We start from the raw sequence: 21,914 nt of genomic DNA on the forward strand, positions 1-21,914 counted from the left end.
GGTACTATTTTAATGAGGTTTGCATGGCTATATTCTCAGAAACTCCCAGATGATGATAAAAATGAGATTTTACATTTTTCCATGGAGAGAGATTTAGTGGTTGACCCCTCTGCTGCTGAGGTGATCAAAGAGTGTGATGAAAGGGTGAAGATGTTCCAGGGAATCTCTAAGATTTTTCAGCTCCCCTGCCCCCAGTCTAAATTATCCATGGGATTTTCTGTCCATTTAGTTATGGCAACCCCCCCCCCTCAAAAAAAATAAACTGTCTCAAAAAAATTGTGGTAAAAACACATTTAAGAAGGAATGACAAGGAGTTCCAAAAATATAAGTCTTGAACCTCCCAAAACCAAGGACAGTCCAACAAGTTTGAATAACTATTCACGTGGCCTTGTAGTCCCATCCTGTTCTGGTCCCCTTTTTTTTTCTAGAAAGTCTGAATTTCCATTTTGTCTCTTTGACAACATATTTTTCAAATGGGTTCTGGATATCATTCGTCAAGGTTACAGATGGCAATGGGAGGAAATTCCTTCTTTCCAGAGAGTCACTCCTCCTGCAAATCAGAATCTTGTATTTCTACCTGTTCTTCGTCACCTGCTGCCTCAATGAGCGGTAGAAACCAGTTCCTCCTTCCCAGGTGAGGAAGGGTTTTTATTCAAGGATTCCTGGTGTCAAAGAAAGAAAATGCTTGGAGACCACTTCTGGATCTTTCTTTCCTAAACCTGTTTGTGATAGTGCCCAAATTAAAAAATAATGTCAATTCACAACCTGTTAACTGTTCATCCTCTGTCAATTTTCCTGATAGTGTTATCATTTCATCCCAATTCTTCCACACTTTAGCATTTCTTAAGATTTTGTGTTTGGATCATAGTGTACCCTTTTGAATATACAAAGCACCAAGAGTGTTCACAGAGTGTATGTCTAGCTCCAGTTATAGCTGTTTGCAGTCTGCAGGGTATTCTCATTTTTCGATATTTAGATGACTTGCTTATCTTTGCAGAGTCTTTTTCAAAGTGTCAGGAATCTCTCTATTGGGTGAGCAATCTTTTACACAAGCTGGGATTCGGAGAACATTTACAAGTCTTTCTTTACTCCCATACACAGGATTGTGTTCCTGGGATGTTAACTAGACACTTCAGTTCAGAGAGCTCTTTTTTCTACAGAAAAATATATTTCTAAGGTTTTCCGCTCAGAATTTTGAGTGGCACAACATCTATGATTGTCTTGATATCCCTAGCAAGGCTCCGTGTGAGAGAGAATAAAGTGGTATCTGAAATCTCTTTGGTCCCAGCATCAACATATTTTATCTTTTCAAATTTCAGTGCTGGAGTTTGTCAGAAGAGAAATCTTTTGGTGGAGACAACAGATATAGGTTCATAGGTAGGTATGAGGCTATCGGCCTAAGGGTCTACGTAAGCCTAGCCAACAAGGTTCCCTGGCGTACGCCACCCAAGAAAGTTATTTTCCTGTGCCACTGTCGAGCAGAGACACAGAAGTGATCCCCGGGGTGTATTTCCTATTTCCCATCCACTCATCAAGATTTTTCTTGAAAAGTGCTAATGAAGAATTTTGCTTGACATAGATGGGTAGCCTGTTCCAGAGTATGGGAAGTCTCTGGGACAGGAATCTATCCCTCCAGCATGTTCTGTTTATTGTGGTGACCAGGTTTAGGTCCCTAGAGCGTGTAGCTCGGAGGGATTGGGATTTCTTTAGGTGTAGGATGTCCAACAGCTCTGGGTTTGACATAGCTTTATATGTTAGGCAGAGATCACCTCGGAGTAGGCGATATGCTACGGAGTAAAGCTGGAGTTTTTTGAGGCGGTCAGTGTAGGGCATTTGTTTGAGGCCAGTAATCCTGTTTGTAAGGTACTTCTGTGGCCTTTCCAGCTGCTGCAGATGTATTGTGAGGTACATTCCAAAAGGGGCGTTGTACTCTATAATGGGTCTAATGAGTGTCGAGTAGAGGGGAACAATGACCTCTTTTTTCCTGGATGAGAACCTTTTTGTGATGAGGTGTGCCACATAGAAGGACTTCCTGACTACTGTGGCGATGTGACTACCAAAGGAGAGACTACTGTCCACCTGAGTCCCAAGGTCTTTTATCACACATTCTGTGTTAAGTAGATTGCTGCCTATGTGGTAGTTCATGTACAGAGTTTTTACCAAAGGGAAGACACTGCACTTTTTGGCATTGAGCTTCAGGCCATGGCTGTGACACCAGGCATCTGTCTCAGCGAGGCCCTTCTGTAGGATGTCCACGTCATTTGGGGACTTGACTATGGCTCCTAGTTTGCAGTCATCTGCGACCTTCATTAACCAGAGGCTTTGTGTGTTAACCTGTACTTCAGAGAAGTAGTTACCAAACAGGAGAGGTCCCAGGACGGAACCCTGTGGTACTCCACTTGTCACTGTTTTGAAGTCAGATTTGGAGTCTGCAACTTTTGCAGTGTGGGTTCTGTTAGTGAGCCAGTTGGCAACCCATCTTGTGACATAGAGATTTATACCTAGTTTAGTGAGTTTAGCAATAATTCCAGAATGGGGGATGGTGTCGAAAGCCTTGGCGAGGTCAAGATAGGCTGTGTGAACCACCCTAATCTACAGCTTTGGTGACTGCCTCAAAGTCGTCGATCAGGTTCGGGAGGCATGATCTGCCTTTCACAAACCCAAACTGGGTGGGATCCAGAGTTTGGAGGTTACCAATGTCTTTGTTTATGAGTTCCATGATGATACGTTCCATGACCTTGCAGATCAGGCTAATAGGTCGATAGTTCCCGGCATCGTGGTGGCTCCCCCTTTGTGGAGTGGGATAACTGTTGCTGTGCGCCATTCAGTGGGCACAAAGCCTGATGCAAGGCTATTATTGAACATCGTGCTTAAGTGGGGAGCCAGTTCGTTCTGAAGTTCATGTAAAACGCAGCCTGGGATGTTGTCCAGTCCCATGGATGCTGTGTTTTTGGCTTTAGAGAGTGCAGCTTTTACCTGCGTAGTTGTGATTACAGAGACTCTGCATTATTCCTGTATAGATATGGGCCCTTTAGGGGGGGGTAAAGTTAGCACTGAACCTATCTGCCAGGACGTTGGCAATATCAGTTGGTTCTGTAATTTTCGTGCTGTTGTGCTTGAATTCACCACTTACCTTAAAAAATAGTGTTACTAATCCAGGAATGTATAAATGTTTTAATTGCAACATGTGTAGTTTTTTAATGACAGACATCATTGAGCTAAAAGTGGGTGGATACACCATCAAAATAGAAGGAAGATATAATTGCAAATCTAAGTTTATTGTTTATTTAGTATTATGCATGTGCTGTGATTCCTTCTATGTGGGGCATACTACAAGACAACTCAATAGACGAATATATAAGCATAAATATGCTGTCCTTACAAAAGATGACAAAAATGCACTTAGTAAACATTATAAAAATAACGCAGGATGTCATGTAGATTTTAAATTTGTTGTATTGGATGAAGTAACAAATGTTACTAATAGATTTGATGCAGAAGATGAGTTGGGTTGGAAAGAATATTTATGGCAGGTTAAATTGAATGCTTGATATCCACCTGGCCTTAATGATAGATCTGAGCAGATCTGGGTGTTGCCATCGAGATTCTTGACATAGCTATAGAATGCTTTGTGGTTGTCCTTAGATTTAGTGGCATTTTTGTTTTCATAGCTAGCTTTGGAGGATCTTATAAGGGATCTCAACTTCTTACTGAAGCTGACCAGGGAGCTCCTCCATTCATGGGATTTTACTCTATTTTGCAACAGTTTCTTCCTTTTGTTGTACAGTTTGGTTATGGCAGGGGACCACCAGATTGGCTTCCTTTTTTTGGAGGATAGCGTCTTGGTTCTGTTTGGTATAGCACGATCCATGCACTCGTGTAAGTGCTTATAGAGTGCATTTCTGTAGGATTAAGCAGTTGTAACTGTATTGTCCATCTGCATGGGTGTCATGAAGTTCCCCACTTCTGTCTTAAGAAGCATGAAGTTGGCTTTGGAGAAATTTTTTACCATTGTTTCCTTAATGGGGCGTGGGGGCGGGATGTGGATATCAAGGGTGATTAGCTTATGGTCAGATCGGACCAACGAGGAGTTGACTTCAGGTGTGGAACACCAGTCACTCATGTTGGTAATGACTAGGTCTAGGTTATTGTTGCCCCTGGTGGGGGTGTGGATAAGTTGATCTAGGGCATTGGAGTTTATGAATTCCAGAAAGTGTTGAGCTAAGCAGTTGGTACGCGAGTAGTTTTTCCAGTTAATGGTGGGGTAGTTGAAGTCACCCATTATTAGGGTGTTTGGTTGAACCCTAATATTTTCCAGTACATCAAAAAAAGAGGAGTGGGAATCCTGGGGCATGGTGGGGGATCTGTAGCAAGCTACAATTTAGATTGCAGTTTTGCCCAGAGTTAGTTGCACTTGGATAACCTCGGATGCATTATGCTGAGCAACTAGTCTGGAGGTGTGGATATCCTTAATGAATATGGACACACCTCCACCTTTGGTGTTTTGGTCCAGGTTACATGGCCGAAAAGTGTGGTATGAGTTATAGCCTGGTAGTGCAGGAGTGCTCTCTGGAGCCTTGAACCAGGTCTCAGACATTGCACAGATATCAATGTTCTCCATTTTAAGGAGTGCCTCGAGTGAGTGCATTTTGAGATTTAGACTTCTAGCATTGAGTAGCATTGCATTCAGTTTTTGCTTGCTTGTTCCTGTTACAGTGGTGAATTTGTTATTTGAACCTTGCCTAAAAAAGGCAGTATAGGGACAGCAAGAGCCTTAGTCAGTATCTGGAATCTCATGGGCGACAGGTGCAGGCCATCTGTGGCAAAGCATTGTGGTCTGTCAACCATGTCACCCCAAGCAGACAGATACTGGATCCCCTTAGAATGACACCAGAAGTTTAGCCAATTGTTGAAGTTAATCATTTTGTCCTTGTACTGCGGTATCATTCTGAGTGATGGCTGAATGCTATTCAGGGCTAGGGTCATACCTGCCTGGGCTTCAAGATCGGAGAGCTCTTCCATGTCACTTTTCATGTAGTCCAGAGAGGTACATCTCAGGTCATTCACACCAACATGGACAATGACAGAGTCATATCTGTACTTGTTGTGGAGTGACCTGACTGTGTGGGTTATGTGGCAGATCCTGGCACCCGACAGGCAGCTGACAGTAACCTTCTCCTTGTTTAGCCTGGTGAGTGGGACGTCAGTGTGCCTGACTATAGAGTCACCTATGACTAGTGTGTTGGGTACGTTGTTTTGCCTTATTGGGCATATCCTTAAATCCAGGTCTCATTTTCTACTTCCCTGCTCCAACAGTTAGTCAGTACAAGCATTTCAGATTTTGCCTGAAGAGCAGTTTCAAGAGTCATAAAAGTGCAGGGGGTGTGCGATACCATGGACAGATACAAGTCCATAAATAGCACGAAGTTGCATGCCCTCTTTAAGGCACTCGGCTCTCTGAACCATCTTTGGTCCCCGGGACTTCTTCAAGGAGTTACAATCAATACTACAGTCTTGTGGTACATCAACAAGCAAGGGGGGGGGTACCCGGTCATACACCCTTTGCAGACTAGACATGCTAGCTTGAGATATTGCTTAACAGAACAGTCTCACTGTGCTGGCATCCTACATTCCATCAGAGAAAAATTATGTGCAGACATGCTGTGCAGGACCATGGCAGATCCTAATGAATGGAAACTAGATCAGGGGTCTTTCAAGATTTGATCATCTGTGGGGAGTTCCTCAAGTAAACTGTGTTGCCACCTCACTGCACAATCAACTGTCAAGATTCTGATCCAGGACTCCATGCTTGAAGGCCTGGAAGACATATGCTTTTTCTTTTCCTTGAGAAGAAATGTTTCTGTGTGCTTTTCTACCCTTTCCACTAATATATGGGGTACTTCTGAAGATTCAGAAGGAATCCCCAGAGATCATTGTGGTGACTCCTTTCTGGCCCGGGCAACTGTGCTTTTCACTTCTTTTGTAAATGGCCAGGGGCAGTTACCACAAGCTTCCTCACAGAAGGGATCTACTCGCACATTAATAGGGGTGTTTGATACACTCAAACATCAATCAACTTCAGTTGACTGCCTGGATGTTAGGGACTTAATTCCTTTTAGGCATCTATTTACTGTGGACGTTCAGTAGGTACTAATGGAGGCAAGAAACCCTGCTACTAGAAAGTCATATGTTTGCAAATAGAAAATGTTTTCTATTTGGTGCCAACAGCATTACGTTGTTCTCTGGTTTTACAGTGTTTGTATGAGTTAATACCTTATGACCTTTCTTATTCCTCTGTCATTGTTTGTTTTTCAGCCATTTCAACATGTCTTCCTTGGATCCTCCTCTTTCAGTGCAGTATCATGTCAAAATATTCTTGAAATGGGTTTTGCATTAGAAGTCTCCAAGAAAACTGATGGCTCCTCCTTGGGGTCGTAATTTTGTGTAGAGAAGCTAATAACTTGTTCCATTTGAACTAGCTAATCTGGCTGACTTGATGTTCTTAACATGGAAAACAGTTTTACTGATTGCCCTGACTTCTGTAAGAAGGCATTTTGAGCTGGAAGCTCTTATGGTGAGTTAATCATGTCTAATTTTCCATAGGAACAGGGTTACTTTGAGAACTAATCCATCTTTTATACCTAAAGAGGTATCCGAGTTTACTTTAAGCTAGACAGTCCATCTCCCTGTATTTTTCCCGAACCTAAAAATAAGGGAGAAAGGATACTGCATAACTTGGATGTCCACAGACAACTCCAGTACTATCTTGACAGAACTAAATCTTTCTGATCTTCAGATCAGTTGTTCATTTCTTGTGAAGGTAAGAAGGGACAGCCTGTGTCAAAACAGACTATTTCCAAAGGGTCATTCAAGGCTATTGCTTTTTTGCTATATTTACCATAACAGATCTATTCCAGCCAGGGCCAAGGTTCACTCTACCAGGTCCTTTTGCTTTGTCTGTGGCTTTCTGGAAAGGGTTGGATTCTAGAAGTTTTGTAGAAGCTGCTGCTTGATCCTCTGTGTATACTTTTGTAAAGCACTATGAGCTTGATTCCTTCTCTCTGTCCAAGTCAAGCTTTGCTAGGATCATTTTCCAGGGCCTCCCGGATTCTTCTCCTTCCACCTCCTTAATGTAGTTAGCTAAGGCTATTGCAGCAGTGATCAGTATGATGAACATAGTACAGCTCTGTAAGTTGAACTTGCCACAACAGTAGATGTTCAAATGATCATTGCTGCTGTAGCCAGTCCCTTCCTCCATCCCCCTTGTGTTTTGATGTGCTTTTTATGCCAGGGTGTGGACATTTCTTTTTTTGTTGTTCCTAACATTGTCCTTTCAGGACTCAGGCTTCCTGTCTCTGCAGCAGGAAAGTTCTGAATGGCTGTGTGCGTAAACTTATAGATAGATTATAGGTTCATAGATTAGTACTAGGCTAGTGGCCCTTTAGGGCCATTTTAAGCCTAGCCGATTACCCTATGTGAGTATCAAACTCTGCACCTTGTGCTCATAAGGTAAATACCTTAACCATTATGCCAAACTCCCACCCCCAGTTATCCAGGGCTGGTGCATACCTTGTGCCTGCTGTTTACTTTAGGAGGACTCAGATCCCCACAAGTCTAAACTGATGAATATAGTGTCAGGTCGTGTCTATGAACAATGGAACAGTGCTGAATTCAGTAACTGCCTGCACATTTGGATGCATCTCACAAGTTGGTTACTCTTGTTATATGAGCTGAAGCTGCATGGAGCACAAGTACTATAGTTTCTTGCTTCATATAACAAAAGTACAATCTCAGTAGCATAAAGATAAATCTTGAAGTTTATGATGATCATAATTATTGCTGTATCCCCCTGATGCATGACATTTTGTTTCCCAGAATGTCTTTACAGATACATTCCACTAAGCTAAGGTTAGGAATCACTCAGGAAAAATATACCTACTGGCAAGCACACATTAGCTCACAACAACATGGTGCTTCAATTAAACAAATTATTCTGAATGACACAAGTCTCCCCAGACATTAGTATTTCCTTTCTTTAAAATTTATATAAATATTAAATCGCATAATTGTATCATAATAAAACAACAGGTAAAATTGCTATTTTCACACCTGTTGATTCTTCTTCCATTCCGCTGATGTCCATTAAATGTTACCACCATGGGCATGTTTCTTGCACAATGGCTTATCTTTCTTTGAGAAGAAGGCCTGCCCTTCCAATGAAGTACAGCAAATAGAACATACAAAACAGGTGTCATGCCAGGTATAGCCTAAGGCTTCTAAAAACTTGTCACCGGCCTCAATTGGGAATTCACATCCATGTCACAGACTTACTTCTAGCTTGTGGATAGTTTGCACATGTGGAAGGTGTTCTGAAGCTTTGGAAGCTGGACGGCTGTTATATCCATACCAGGTTTTAATCCTTATAGCTAAGGCTACTGTAGCAGTGATTATTCAAGCATCTACTGTTATAGCAAGTTCAACTTGCATAATTTCACTTTCCTTGATATTGACAGGGTTTCCTCTTTGGTGGCTTTTATTGTGCTTTGCTTCTGAACAATTTTTCTGTGATCCAGAAGACTTCACAATTTTGTACTTTATGGGCAGACATATGATTCAGGAATCCTGAAAGAGATGTTGTGGCTGGAATTTTGAGATATTATGTTATGTTTAAAATGTGATATGTATGTTAACAGCAGTCAGGCTAATGATGGACCCCCTTTATTGTTCAATCCTGTGAAATGCTTCCTATATATTTGTGTTTGCTTTTCATAGTCAACAAGATAAAAATGATAACCAAATGCCCCTCCTTTTTTTTTCTTTTTTTTCAGGGAGCTTTTGACACCTCAGCAACATTATGACTGGGGACTGAGAGCCCTGAAAACAGTCTTGGGAGGATGTGGAAGCCTTCTTCAGCAACAGAGGAGAAATGAGGGGAAAGTAAAATGTAAGAGCAGCTCTGGTGCACTCTCTGTGTGGTTGATCTGTTCACTTGCTGTTATTTGATACAGAGATGGATTATTTTTTTTGCTGAATATTTAACAGGTGTATGACTCCACTCTTTTTATTAAAAACACTTCAGACTGATTTAATTAGATCCTTCAACTGTATGTTTCACCTGACCAGATTCCAGCTCTCTGGTGCTCAAAAAGCTGTTAGCCTTTCTTCAGTATGAACTGAAGGAGGAGTGAATGCAGGGCCCTCTATGTTGTTTTCACTGTGTGTTAAATTATAGTTCACTGCAACGTTTATGCTAATGCCTTGGTAAGGCAGCAGGCTCATACATGTCGATAGAGAATGCCATGGCTGAGGCAGTCCTATCCCATTGAAGATTTCAGGAAGGTAGTCTTGGATCACTTGTTCTTGAAGAAAAATGTTCTTTTCATTCAGCCTAGTAGAGAAATTGGACCCTTACTTTATTTGAGGATCTATAGCCCTTCCCTTCCTTTTTTGGGCTTCCCATTTTCTTTTTTGCATTTTTCCCCCTGTTGCCTGCTGACCATCAGACCTTATCTTGGACTGCCGGTCAAGTGAGAACTAACCAAAAGAGGAAGTCATTAGGGGTAGTTCAGTTATTTTTTTCATTTTTCTCCTTGACCCTCTCCACTTCCACACCTACTGAGGCTCATGAGAGGTATGTGTAATGGGCTCTCCTTGGAGGGCATCTCCTCACTTCCACTAGGGGTATTTCTTTTTTCCAAGCAGCCTTGCTTCTTACCCCCTGCTGAATGAATGATGGTCTCTGTTGTCTTCACCACTGAGATTGGCACTGCCCTGTGTGCCTCTGACAGCACACCAAACATAGCTGTTCTTCAGAAGGGGCAAGTGGGCCATTCGCTTTCACTCCACCTCTCCCTGACTGGTTTTCTAGTGCCAGAGCCACTAATTGAGCCCTGGTCACTTGAGTTGCAGGTCAGATTTCTTTCCTTTGCATCACAGATCCAGGCTTTGGCTTCACATCTTCCAGGTTAGGCCAACAGTGAAGGAAGAAGTACTTTAGCAGACCAAGAAAGTCCTTATTGCTCTCCAGCAGTACCAGCCAAGTATGTCAGTAGGACAGTCGCACTGGCCCAGCAACCATGATCCTGACTGTAGCCAGGACTGCTAATTTTATGATTAGTTATGAGAGTCTGGCATGACCTAAGAAATCATTAGAAAGGACCAGTTGTTCTTTTTATTTATTTGCTTGTTTGTTGTTAATGCATGATGTCTCCCCCGCACCCCATCTGCAGAGCATCAAACCTTCCCCCCTACTAGATGTTCATTCATTCCCCAACAGTTGGAAATCCCCAGTTGTACTGGGGTAAGAGTCATTTATGGGGCTGTCATACGAGCAGACATCGGTGGTGATGTATCCTCACCAGTATCACAACTATGAGGGCCTTTTACTGAGTATCACTTAATCCCTCCTATGGTGGTGACTTGAGCACTTATGTCAGTACACAGACTGCCTGTGCCCTTTTGTCTGCTCATTCGTAGTTTTCCATATGCTGTGGCAAGGGCTACTGTCACACGCTTGGGCAGCCACACCTGTGTTCTCCCTGCATGGTGGCATACACCCACCCTCTTGAGGAGGCTTTGTCAGTGGAGTAGCAGCATGAGCTAGCTGAGACCACTATTTCCTCCCTGGATAGACATGCCCATCTTCCCTGTCAGTGTTAGCAAGCACGTGTGCTTCTAATTGAACTCTGGTTACCTGGGCCATAGTTTAGGCTTCATTCCTTTATGCCATTAGTGCAGGACAAGGACCAGCGGATTATTTTTTTGAACAGAGGATTCACATCTTACAGCTGTTAGGTTCTGCCACAGACGCTGTCCGTTTCATCTCTTTGGACAAGTACAGACCATTATATTCAAAGGGATCACACAAACATGGCCCTTCTTCAGAATGAGGCCAAGGCTTCCCTTCCCCTCCCTTGTAAGTTATTAACAGCATGGAAATCTTTTCCCATCCTGGACCTCCCTGGTTTCAGTAAGTGTATTCAGTGTTTCAAGCTACTGGTGTTAATGGTACAAGTGAGTAGAGCTTATGCATTTACTCTTGCAGCACACAGGGATCGTGTTAATGAACATCACGGATAGCTGTATTGCATGATCATTTGAGGTCATTGCAAAAAGTTTCTTTGGCTGACTGCATGGGCATTGCTTTCAATTCAAAGTGCTGATGTTTAATCTTTCTTGTGCACCCAGGTTGCTGAACAGAGTATGGCTGTTGCCGTAAAGGCTCTTGACGGCATCCTAGCAGTAAGAAAGTTTTGTATTTTATGGCCTAATCCTCCATCTGGTGGCGAAGTGAACTTTTGCATCACTGCACATATGAATGAACTGATAGAGCAAATCATTGTCCTGGAATGGGAAAAAGAAAACTGATCCCTTCAAGAAGTATGTTTATTGATTAAAGGGTAATTATGTATTTTTGAACAAGATTCATCCAGCTCAATTATCAGGTAATTCAGGGTATGTTTCAAATAGTCGCAATAGCAGTTCCTCAGTTTATAATTAAAGCTATTAAAAAAGAAGGCCGTAACTCTAGAAAGAGATGTTTTCGATGGAGATTGTATAAAGTATACTTGTACCATAGGAGGGAAAACCAAAACTGTATTGAGATTTCTACTAAGCCTTGAAGGGTGGAATGTTTAGATGAGGACTTTATAAATGTTATTGCAGAATGAGAATGGATCATGCCAGTGCAATTTATATATGTTTGTGTAACAAAAGTGCTGACGTGTTTACTTGCAAATTGCACTTGGAGACCCCATACATTCTGTAACACCAAAGAGAACATAATACACCGCCTTACACTCATTTTGGGCTTACTACTGATTCCCATCAGCACAGGCTCCTTAACCCCAGACAGTGGGGTACCACACACCTTGATACATGTCATATAAAATCCTCATTTTCTTATTATCCTGTCCATTCTCAGCAGAATCATCTAAATGTGAGCCTGCTCTACTCTTTCCTTTCACTCTTGCTTGGCCTTACTAAGCATTGCCCCCCCCCCCCAATCATTCACCTGTGATTGTTGATCTCAGCGAATAAGTCGTAGTTTCACGTTATCAGATGGCCTGATAGAAACGAAGAGTATTTTCATTAAAAATTAGACTTTCAGAGATGTAAGTGAGCCACTGCACAGTTATTACTTTCTGGTTCTAAATTAAAGATGAGTGATACTCAGAATGTGAGAAGAAGTGAGGAGAGCACAGGCCAGTAAGCAAAACTGATGTTATATGAGAGCTAGCGTGTCTCCCTTTATACTGAAGCCTCTGCCTTAATCTCCTGAGCTAATGCAGCTCAAGGTCAAGAATAAGCATGAGGTGGATAAGTAGTTCTAGGTAGAATCGCAAGGTCATGTTATAGACCAGAAAAAGCTCTTGTAGTACTGAAAAGAACTGTGGGAGACGAGTGCAAATTGCGTAGTTATTACAGCCTCCTACTTGATGTAATCCATCAGCTCAAGGTCAAGGGAGCCTATGAGACAGGTTCAACCACCATGTCAGAGACAGAAACACAGATTTGGAGATTTAAGTCAAATATGATGTCCAAAGTGAAGGATAGCAGAGATAACTTTAGAAAGGCCAGAAGCCTCATAATACAAAGGAGTTAATGAACTATGATCCACAAAATCACTGACCAGATATCAAATTCACCCATAACAAGTTAGGGGTTACAACCCTGTTAACAGAAATGTCCATGAACTGGTAAAAAACTGTCCTCAAACCAGTGGGTAGACAGTGGATGAAAAAGTTCACAAAATGCAGCTTTTTCCCATAACTTACTGAAAAGACTTGGTTGTTACAGTTTTTGCATTGTTCAGTTGCAAACGAGGATGGTAGCAAATTGTGAGCAACATGCCCAGCGTAGGGCTCTGATTTTCAGTGATCCCAAGAGCACTACAGCCATCAAACAGGGACTGAATTTCATGTACATCCAGGTGACCTTCATGTATCTTTCTGGAAATAATTCCAGGCTTGTTGCAGATGGAACTAACTTTTAAGTAAAGTCCCTTTAAATGGACCAGTGGTGCCTCTGTGTTCAATATGTTTCAGAAATCTTTGCTTTCTTTCAGAGATCTTCCTGGCTGTTGAGATGAATCCTCTAGACTACTTAGGCCCTCAAAAAGCAAGACAATGGATTTTATAGAGAATTAAAAAAGGTTATCTGATGAATTTGCACCCACTTAGAAATTAAAAGCATGTCTAAAGCCACCTGAAAATGCAACTTTGAAAATAGTACAACAAAAAATGGTTGTTTCAAATATAAAGCAAAACAAAATATTGTCACATTTCTCCAAATGCACTCTAACCTAAAAAGATTATGCATATTATCTTTTTCACTTTTGACAGTTCAGTAGTATAGAGTGGTAAAGTCCTGATTGTGGCCCAGGCATCTCAAGTTTGATTAAGGCTTGGACATCTAGTGTAGCTGGCAAAGAGAGCTGAAAACTAACTTAGCAGTTATATCAGCTCTTGTCCCTCCCAGGGCAAGAGGTGTCTGTCTGGGCCGACTTGCATGATAAATGAGATGGAATCATGTGGAGGCCTGGGCCACAGATGATCTGTGCACTGAAGCTGGTTACATATATTATGGCAGTCCATTGCATACCTATCCCATGCATATTTCAGGGTATGCACATCAGAACAATAGAGACTTAAAGAAAAGCTGTAGTTCCTGTGAGGATGATGGCAAAACTCCCAGCTGGCTGGATTCCAACTTTCAGGAGAACAAATGGGCTGAAGGACTCTCAGCCCAGGATGAATGAATGAGTGAAAGGACCATTTGGGCATTGAAAGTGTGGCTTGATGGTCATTGTGGCTTGCTGCAATATATGTAGGTATTATTTTACTCTTTATGTGCAAAAACTGCCTAATCCCCTCTTGCCTCTTATGGATCAACAATAAAAGTCTGCTATTTTGATCACAAAGAACTGTATTCAGAAAAGCTTTTATGCAATGGATTTGACAGCAGTGTAACTGACAGCTGTTTTGTGGATCACTTCTCCTCTCATGTATGTGTTCTTTTGGTGAGTTATTATGGGGGAATAGAGGTAAACAACTCTGGTCTGTTGGGTTATCTGAACAATCCTGCTTGCTTGTACTGTATTTCTCTTTTTCTGATGCAGACATTGCGCTCCTGAAGTGAGAGACACACACTCCTGTAATTATTCACAAGGTTGCTGTGTTGTGTTGTGTATATGTATTTAGGTTAGTAGCTGATGTTTTTCCTATAGCTGACTCTAGATGGTCAGATTATTGTACTGTGTCACCCAAGCAAAAGGGTCACAGGCTATCAGCTACTCAGTGCTAACTCTTGTAGGTGGCCATCTGACATGCAGCCTGCCATTTAAACCTGTTTGACCAGTAACAAAACCTATGCCTGTCACTGTGCCAGCAACCATCATCTTAACTGTGTTTTCTATTAGATGGTTTCATTTCCAAATATGGAGGGAACACTGTTGCAAGAGGAAACCTAACTAGTGCTTCATCAGAGTTGCATTAGAATCTGTAGTTTGTATTCTGACAGCATCTTCATTGTTTGTTTTTGTTATTGTTTTTTTTTTAGTTTCAAGTGTAGTATCTATTGAATCATCAATTAAGATATAAGCAAACATATATTTGTATAAAAAAACAAAGTATAGTAACATATTCCCAGTTGCAAACATTATACATCACATATATAATATTGTTTTGTATATTTATCACCTGCATCATTATGCCGCGGTGGTACAGCGGTCGCGTTGTTGCCTCACAGCAAGAGGTTCTCCTGTTCGATTCTCAGCTAGTATGCAGGGAGTGCCTTCTGTGTGGAGTCTGAATGTCCTCCCCGCGGTCGAATGGCTTCCGAAAGACATGCATGAATGGGCGTGCCTTCGCTGAAGGTTGGGTGTTGGGCTGGCAACACAGCAACCTAAAAATCTACTACCAATCATTAGCAGACCGGAGTTCCGCTGTGGCGAAAAGCCGAAAAGACAAACATCACCATTGCATCATTATTTGATGAATTTATCACTCCTTCAAAATATTCTGCATGCATTGTTCCAAAATGTCCATTTTCTTCTGCTCCTACCCTTTTCTAAAGATTCCACTTCTTTTCTCTCTGTTACAGTATTCAGTACTTCAGATACAGTTGGTTTAGACTTCCATTTTCATTTTCTTGTCACTGTTTTTTTTTTGGTAGCCACCAGAATTAAACTTAGCAAGGCCTTACTGTGTCTAGGCAGTTCAGATTCTGTATCCCAGCTAAAAGAATAATTTCTTTAGTTACATCCATTTGCTACCCAGTGTTTCCTCTGTAGGAATTTTTTTAAGTCTTCCAACTCATTACACTTCAAAAACATCTGTTCCCAATTACCTTTTTCTTCCCCATCATACCTCCAACATTTGCCATCTACCAAGGAAAGATTCTTTGGAGTTTCCTCATTATATAAACATGTCAATGCACTGTGCAAACACTTCTAAGCAAAAATCTTAAACTGTTAAGACTTTGTTGCATATTTGGGAGCTATACATATGTTCTACCTTTGTTTCCTTGTGAATTGCTTATGCAGTCTCTGTTCCCAGTCTTTTTTCAAACCTCCTCTAACTCTGATTGATTACTATATTTATTGTGCAGTATTGTATATGTCCTGCTAATTATCCCTTTTTTAACAGGAGCTTCTGTTCTAGATTCACTTAAAAACTATACTGTCTTAGGTTCATAGGTAGGTACTAGGCTATCTGCCCAAAGGCATTTATAAGCCTAGCCAAAATGTGTTGGTGTTTGCCACCCCCTTAGATTAGTTCCCTGTGCCTCTGTCCAATAGAGCTAGCGCCACTGAAGTGATCCCCGAGGTAAACTTTGTTTCCTATCCACATGTCAAGGTTTCTCTTGAGTGTTAGTGAGGAACTCTCCCTAATGTAGATTGGAATCTTGTTCCAAAGCCTGGGAAGTCTCTGGGACAGGAATCTGTCCCTCCAGCACGTCCTATTTATTGTTGTGGTGAGGTTTAGATCCCTAGAGCATGTGGCTCGAGGGGATAAGGTTTTCTTTAGGTGGAGCATGTCCATCATTTCTTGGTTGGACATGGCCTTGTATGTCAGGCAGAGATCACCTCTGAGTAGGCGGTGTGCAACCGAGTACAACTGGAGTTTCTTCAGTCGAGCTGCATAGGGCATCTGTTTGAGGCCAGTGATCCTCTTGGTGAAGTACTTCTGTGGTCTTTCAAGCTGTTGCAGGTGTCTTGTAAGGTACATCCCAAATGGGGCATTGTACTCTGTGATGGGTCTGATGAGTGATGAGTAGAAGGGCACAATGACCTCTTTTGATCTGGATGCGAACCCTTTTGTAAAAAGGTGGGCCACGTAGAAGGATTTTCTAACCACTTTGGCAATGTGATTATCAAAGGAGAGATTACTATCTACTTGGGTCCCCAGATCCCTTATTACGTCTTCCGTATTTAGGGGACTCCACCTTTGTGGTAGTTTGTGGGTTGTTTATTTTTTCCAAAGGGAAAGACTATGCACTTTTTGGCATTTAGCTTGAGGCCATGATTTTGACACCAGGTATCCGTCTCAGTGAGACCCTTTTGGAAGATGTCTGTGTCAGCCAGAGTCAATTATAGCCCCTAGTTTGCAGTCGTCTGCAAACTTTGTCAGCCATAGTGCTTCTGTGCTTGCCTGTACCTCTGAGAAGTATATGCCGAACAGGAGGGGTCCTAGGACTGAGCCCTGGGGAACGCCACTTGTAACCGGTTTAGAGTCAGACCTAGCTTTCACAACTCTTACCATGTGGATTCTGTCCGTGAGCCAGTTGGCAACCCATCTTGTGATGTAGAGGTTTATGTTCAGGCTAGTGAGCTTGTCTATAATACCAGAATGGGGAATGGTGTCGAAGGCCTCTGCGATGTGTAGGTTGGCTGTGTGTACCACCTTTCCCTCGTCTATAGCCTTGGTAACTGTCTCAAAAAAGTCCACCAGGTTTAGGAGACATGATCTCCCTTAAAGCCGAACTGGGTAGGGTCCAGTGTTTGGAGGTTCCCAGTGTCTCTGTTAATAAGTTCCATGATGATGCGCTTCATAGCCTTGCAGACCAAGCTAGTCAGGCTTATAGGGCGATAGTTCCTGGGTTTGTTGTGGGTCCACCTTGGTGGAGCGGAATAACTGTTGCTGTGCGCTACTCTATGGGTATGTAACTTGTGGAGAGGCCGAGTTTAACAGTGTGTTTAGGTGAGGGGTTAGTTCGTATTTGAGCTCATGTAGGATGCAGCTTGGGACACCGTCCAGTCTCATTGATGCTGTGTTTTTGGCTTAGGATAGGGCTGTTTTAACCTGAGTGTGACTTCAGGGGCTCTACATTCTTCTGGTATGGTTATGAGCCCTTTTGGGGGTGAGAGTGGGGTGAAGTTTGGACTGAACCTGTCTGCCAGGATGTTGGCAATATCAGTCGGTTCAGTGTATTTTGTGCCATTCTGCACTAACTCCGAGCAGATCTGAGCATTGCCACTTAGATTCTTGACATAGCTAAAGAATACCTTGTGGTTATCTTTGGAGTCCTTGGCAATTTTTCTTTCGAAGCTGTATCCCTTTCTGTTTGTCTAGTCTCAGATATCAATCCCTGATAGGGAAGGCAGTCTCTAGTCTGCAGTCCAAATGTCTTTTTGACTTCTTCCCATTCTTTTACCTTTCCCTCTCAAGATATTTGCTCCCAATACCTTGGTTCCTTTGTCAGTTTTCGCCAATAAATTCCACCCCCCCCTTGCCTTTTCTCTGTACCCCTAATTGCAGTCATTCCTGTCGCCAAAATCTCTTTTCTCTATTCTCATTTTGGCTTATTTTTTGGAATACTTTCTGCTACTTTATGAATATAGTAATCTACTTGGCTGTTCTCCTTAAGGATCTACATCCAAAATCCGACTTCTTGAATTTCTCCCCTTCTTCATCATTATCCCTTTCCACTTTGAATTATATATACCTGCTTGTGGTATGTGCATGAGCCTTAACAGTTTAGCTGTAAGATATCCCAGCAAATCAGGTAATCCTAATCCACAATGTTCTTATGGTAGAATAAATTTATTCTACTTGATCCAAAAAGAATCACTGTTCCAATGTTCACCAAAACACCAAAAATACCGAACAGATGGAAGAGGCACAAATCCGTAATCCACACGAATCCCTTTATTAAAACGACTCTTCAGTTCAATAAAACGCAGAAACAATAAGTTTGACTATACAGTCCACTAACGCGATTTCACCAGCACTGCGTTTTCGTTTAAACCACTTCATCAGATGGAGACAAATGCATACCTACACAAAAAACACTCCTTATATATTCATCAAAATAATTAAACAATTAGTTAATTAAAGGGAACAAGATACTTAAACATTTAAAGGGGTAAGACATAATGCATACAACACATACATTAAAATATATTATAATGGATTCCCCCCACACTGACCTGATACATTAATGGATTAATAAATTAATATTATTATCAAAATTTAATAAAAACTTTATAATAACTTAATCTAATAAAACAAACTAAATTCTTTAATGCAACCAGCAAAAGCATTACAGCTTGTGGTATCCTATACTACCAACACTTTAATGTAAACTGATTTTAATACACATTTAAAATAAGATAAATATAGAAAAAAAAAATAAAAAAACATAAAATGAAAACACTTAAAGCTTAGCTGATCTCAGCTTGAGTACAGGTGCTAAAGAGATGGCATCATTTAGACCTGGAGGTTTATTTGCCTCCAAGGAAAGCTGCCACAACAGCTCTTTATACTCAATCGAAGTTTCCCATAGCCCACCTCTTACATCCTTTTCCACTACTTCCAACACAAAGAAGCTAAATTTAGCTTCCTGGCAAATTAATTTATGTCGGTATAAAGCATTATTAGTACAGTTTGTTTTTATCTCATAGTAATGCTCATAAATTCTATTTTTTAGCTTTCTTCCCGATTTCCCTATATAAAATGCATCACAATGATCACACAAACCTAAATAAACTATCCCAGAGGTGTGACAGTTTGCAAAATATTTGCTCTGGATCAGTCTGTCCCTGCTCTCTAAAAAAATTGTTTGCTTAGTACAAATAAATGGGCATTGGGAACACCTTCCACATTTAAAGGTTCCTAGTTTCCCTTCCTTAACTTTTTTCATACCATATTTACCTTCCAGAATGGTCTTTAAGCTTTTGCCCCTTCTATATGTACATTTCAAAGGTTCTTCAAAGATACATTTCAAATCCGAAATCTGACCAAACCTACACCATTCTTCCCCCAAAATCTTCCTAATTCTAGGTGCACTACCATTATAATCAACTACAAAATTGCCTGTACCCTCACTGTTAAGCTTTGTAGATTTCATCTCATTCAAGACAAAATTTGAACCCAAAATGGGTTTAAATTTGTCATATCTACCTTCCCTAACTTCTCTTTCTATAGGCTCAATAAAATCTTTAGGGGTAGCCTCGATCCATAAACATATTGTGCAAAATCTTACATTCAACCTCAAAATCACTCTCCCTTGATGTCATACAGCTACCCCTCACATATTGTCCCTTAACAATACCTTTTTCTGATGGTAAGGGTGAGCACTATTAAAAGCCAAATAAGAATTCGAAAATGTTGGCTTTCTAAAAATCTTAGAATAAAAACAACCCTCACTTTTGCCTATAGAAATATCCAAATAATTAAAAAATTCTTTATCCTTATTATAAGTAAATTTTAAAAAATCAGTGGACTCTGAGATATACTTAAAAAATTCTAAAAATTCATCCATCGTGCCCACCCATAAAAAGCACATATCATCCAAGAAACGCTTGTAAAATTTCCAATTATGGGCATATTTTGAATTAATAATAAATTATTCTTCCCAAGCTGTTAAAATGATATTAACATATGTGGGGGCACATCTTGCACCCATCCCTACTCCCTGAATCTGCTTAAAAAATTCTCCCTCATAATGAATAAAGTTGTTGTTTAAAACTAATTCCATAAAAACTAGGATCAAATGAAATTCATTATTATTAAATTTACCATAATTGATCAGGGCTTCTTCAAACCACATCATCCCTTCATTATGGGGTATAGATGAAAAAAGGTCCACTATATCAATAGTTATAAAAGTAATATTGTCATCATACAAATCCTGAGTTATACTACACAAGAGGTCCCAAGAGTCTTTAACAGTCCCCTGGCCTCCCATAGATAAAGACTTTAGCTTTACATCCAACCATCTCGCCAGTGGTGCAGTAACTGAGCCCTCCAAAGCAACAATAGGTCTCAAAGGGGGGTCTTCCAAGTCTCTATGTACTTTTGGTATCCCAAAAATAGAGGGGACCTTAGGTTTCTCAACATGAAGGTATTTAAAAGTTTCAACATCAATAGAGCGTTCCATAAGCAAGTCATTTAAAACCACATATATTTTTTTATTACCTATATTAATCTCATTTAAAGAGGCTCTGACATATTTGTCTAAATCATCTAAAATTTCCATCATCTTAGCTTCATATAAAATATTATCCATAATAACAGAACCTCCACCTTTATCTGGTTTCATAACTCTCACTGGAGTGTCCTCCCTAAATTCCTTTAATAACCCATATTCTTCCTTAGTAAGGTTATATGTAATATTGTTCCTTGGGAGCTCAGCTCTAAGTCTACTCTCCATTACGGCCTCAAAATTTCTTAATTGTGGGTGTAAAGGTGGGTTGAACAAACTTTTCCTTTTCAAAACCTCACATTTCTCCCCAGTACTAGCATGTCCCTGAAAAAACAGTTCTAATTTTTTCTTTCTTAAAAATAACTTGAGGTCAATCAACACCTTACTAATATCCGCCTTCGTATTAGGAACAAATTTAAGACCTTTTGATAGTAATGAAAAATGTGCTTTATTTAATTCATATTTACTATAATTGTAAATAGTATAACCCTGATATTTATTGATGCAGCCTTGGGAAAAAATACAATCTGTGTTGATACAATTGCTAAACATATGTTCTTCTATCAATTCCACTGCTGAAATCTCTTGTTGCTGCTGTTGTAGTTGTTGTTCTGCATGCCCCTTGCCCCTATATAACCCCATACTGGTAGTTTTTTTGCTGGTAATTTCTTATTCTCTCTGACCTCCTTAAAGCCCGGTATTCATCCAAATTATTCAGATCACCTACTTCATCTTCTCCATTTGGTACAAAGTGCTCATTCCCTCTCCTATCCGTACCAAAATCATTATGGTTTCTGTACGAAAAATATCTTGGTTTGGGATAACACACTTTGTCCTTATATTCTTTAATGTCTCTATCTAACTTCCTACTTTTCCTAATATATGCTTTATTAATATTATTATCAATCTTCTGCAACATATCGTAATACTGTCTCTGCCCTTCCTCTACTGAAAATAACAAATCTTCTGTAATTTTCTGGTTAATACCTTCAATTTTACTAGATAGAATTTTCATTTCCCTTTCATTTTCTCTAATAATGGCTTTTAATATTTCAAACCCACAATTATCAAAAATTTCTAACAATTCCTGGTGAAAAATACTTCCTTCCTTCACTTTATTAGGATATTTCACCACCCTCAAGCCTTTAGGCACAATTTTTAAACGTAAACATTCCCTCAGGTATGCATTCTCCATATCATAATTTTTGTATTGAAAAAAAACATAATCTAACAATTTTATATTATAGTCAAACTTCATTTCATAATCTCCCTCATGCTGTGAGGGTAATTTAAAGTCCTTAAAACAATATTGCTTTTGAAAAAAACTTTTAAAATCAATTTTGCGACTCTCACCAGTCTCTTTGTGTCCTTTATGAATATAGTAATCTACTTGGCTGTTCTCCTTAAGGATCTACATCCAAAATCCGACTTCTTGAATTTCTCCCCTTCTTCATCATTATCCCTTTCCACTTTGGATTATATATACC

The 21,914-nt window shown here is 40.5% G+C and overlaps 1 protein-coding gene across 2 annotated transcripts in view; it reads left to right on the top strand.

Moving 5' to 3' along the window:
* DYNC2H1 (dynein cytoplasmic 2 heavy chain 1) overlaps window positions 1–21,914 on the top strand; it is a 6,555,988-nt gene that overhangs the window by 3,006,327 nt on the left and 3,527,747 nt on the right. For both annotated transcript variants that reach the window (XM_044072582.1, XM_044072581.1), the window contains one exon: window positions 8,829–8,944. In XM_044072582.1, coding sequence (XP_043928517.1) covers window positions 8,829–8,944 — 116 coding nt within the window. The remainder of the gene's footprint in view (window positions 1–8,828; window positions 8,945–21,914) is intronic.

This window comes from Protopterus annectens, chromosome 5.part0 (genome assembly GCF_019279795.1).
Source record: "Protopterus annectens isolate FY-2018-M chromosome 5.part0, PAN1.0, whole genome shotgun sequence".
In the NCBI taxonomy this organism is placed as follows: Eukaryota; Metazoa; Chordata; order Ceratodontiformes; family Protopteridae; genus Protopterus; species Protopterus annectens.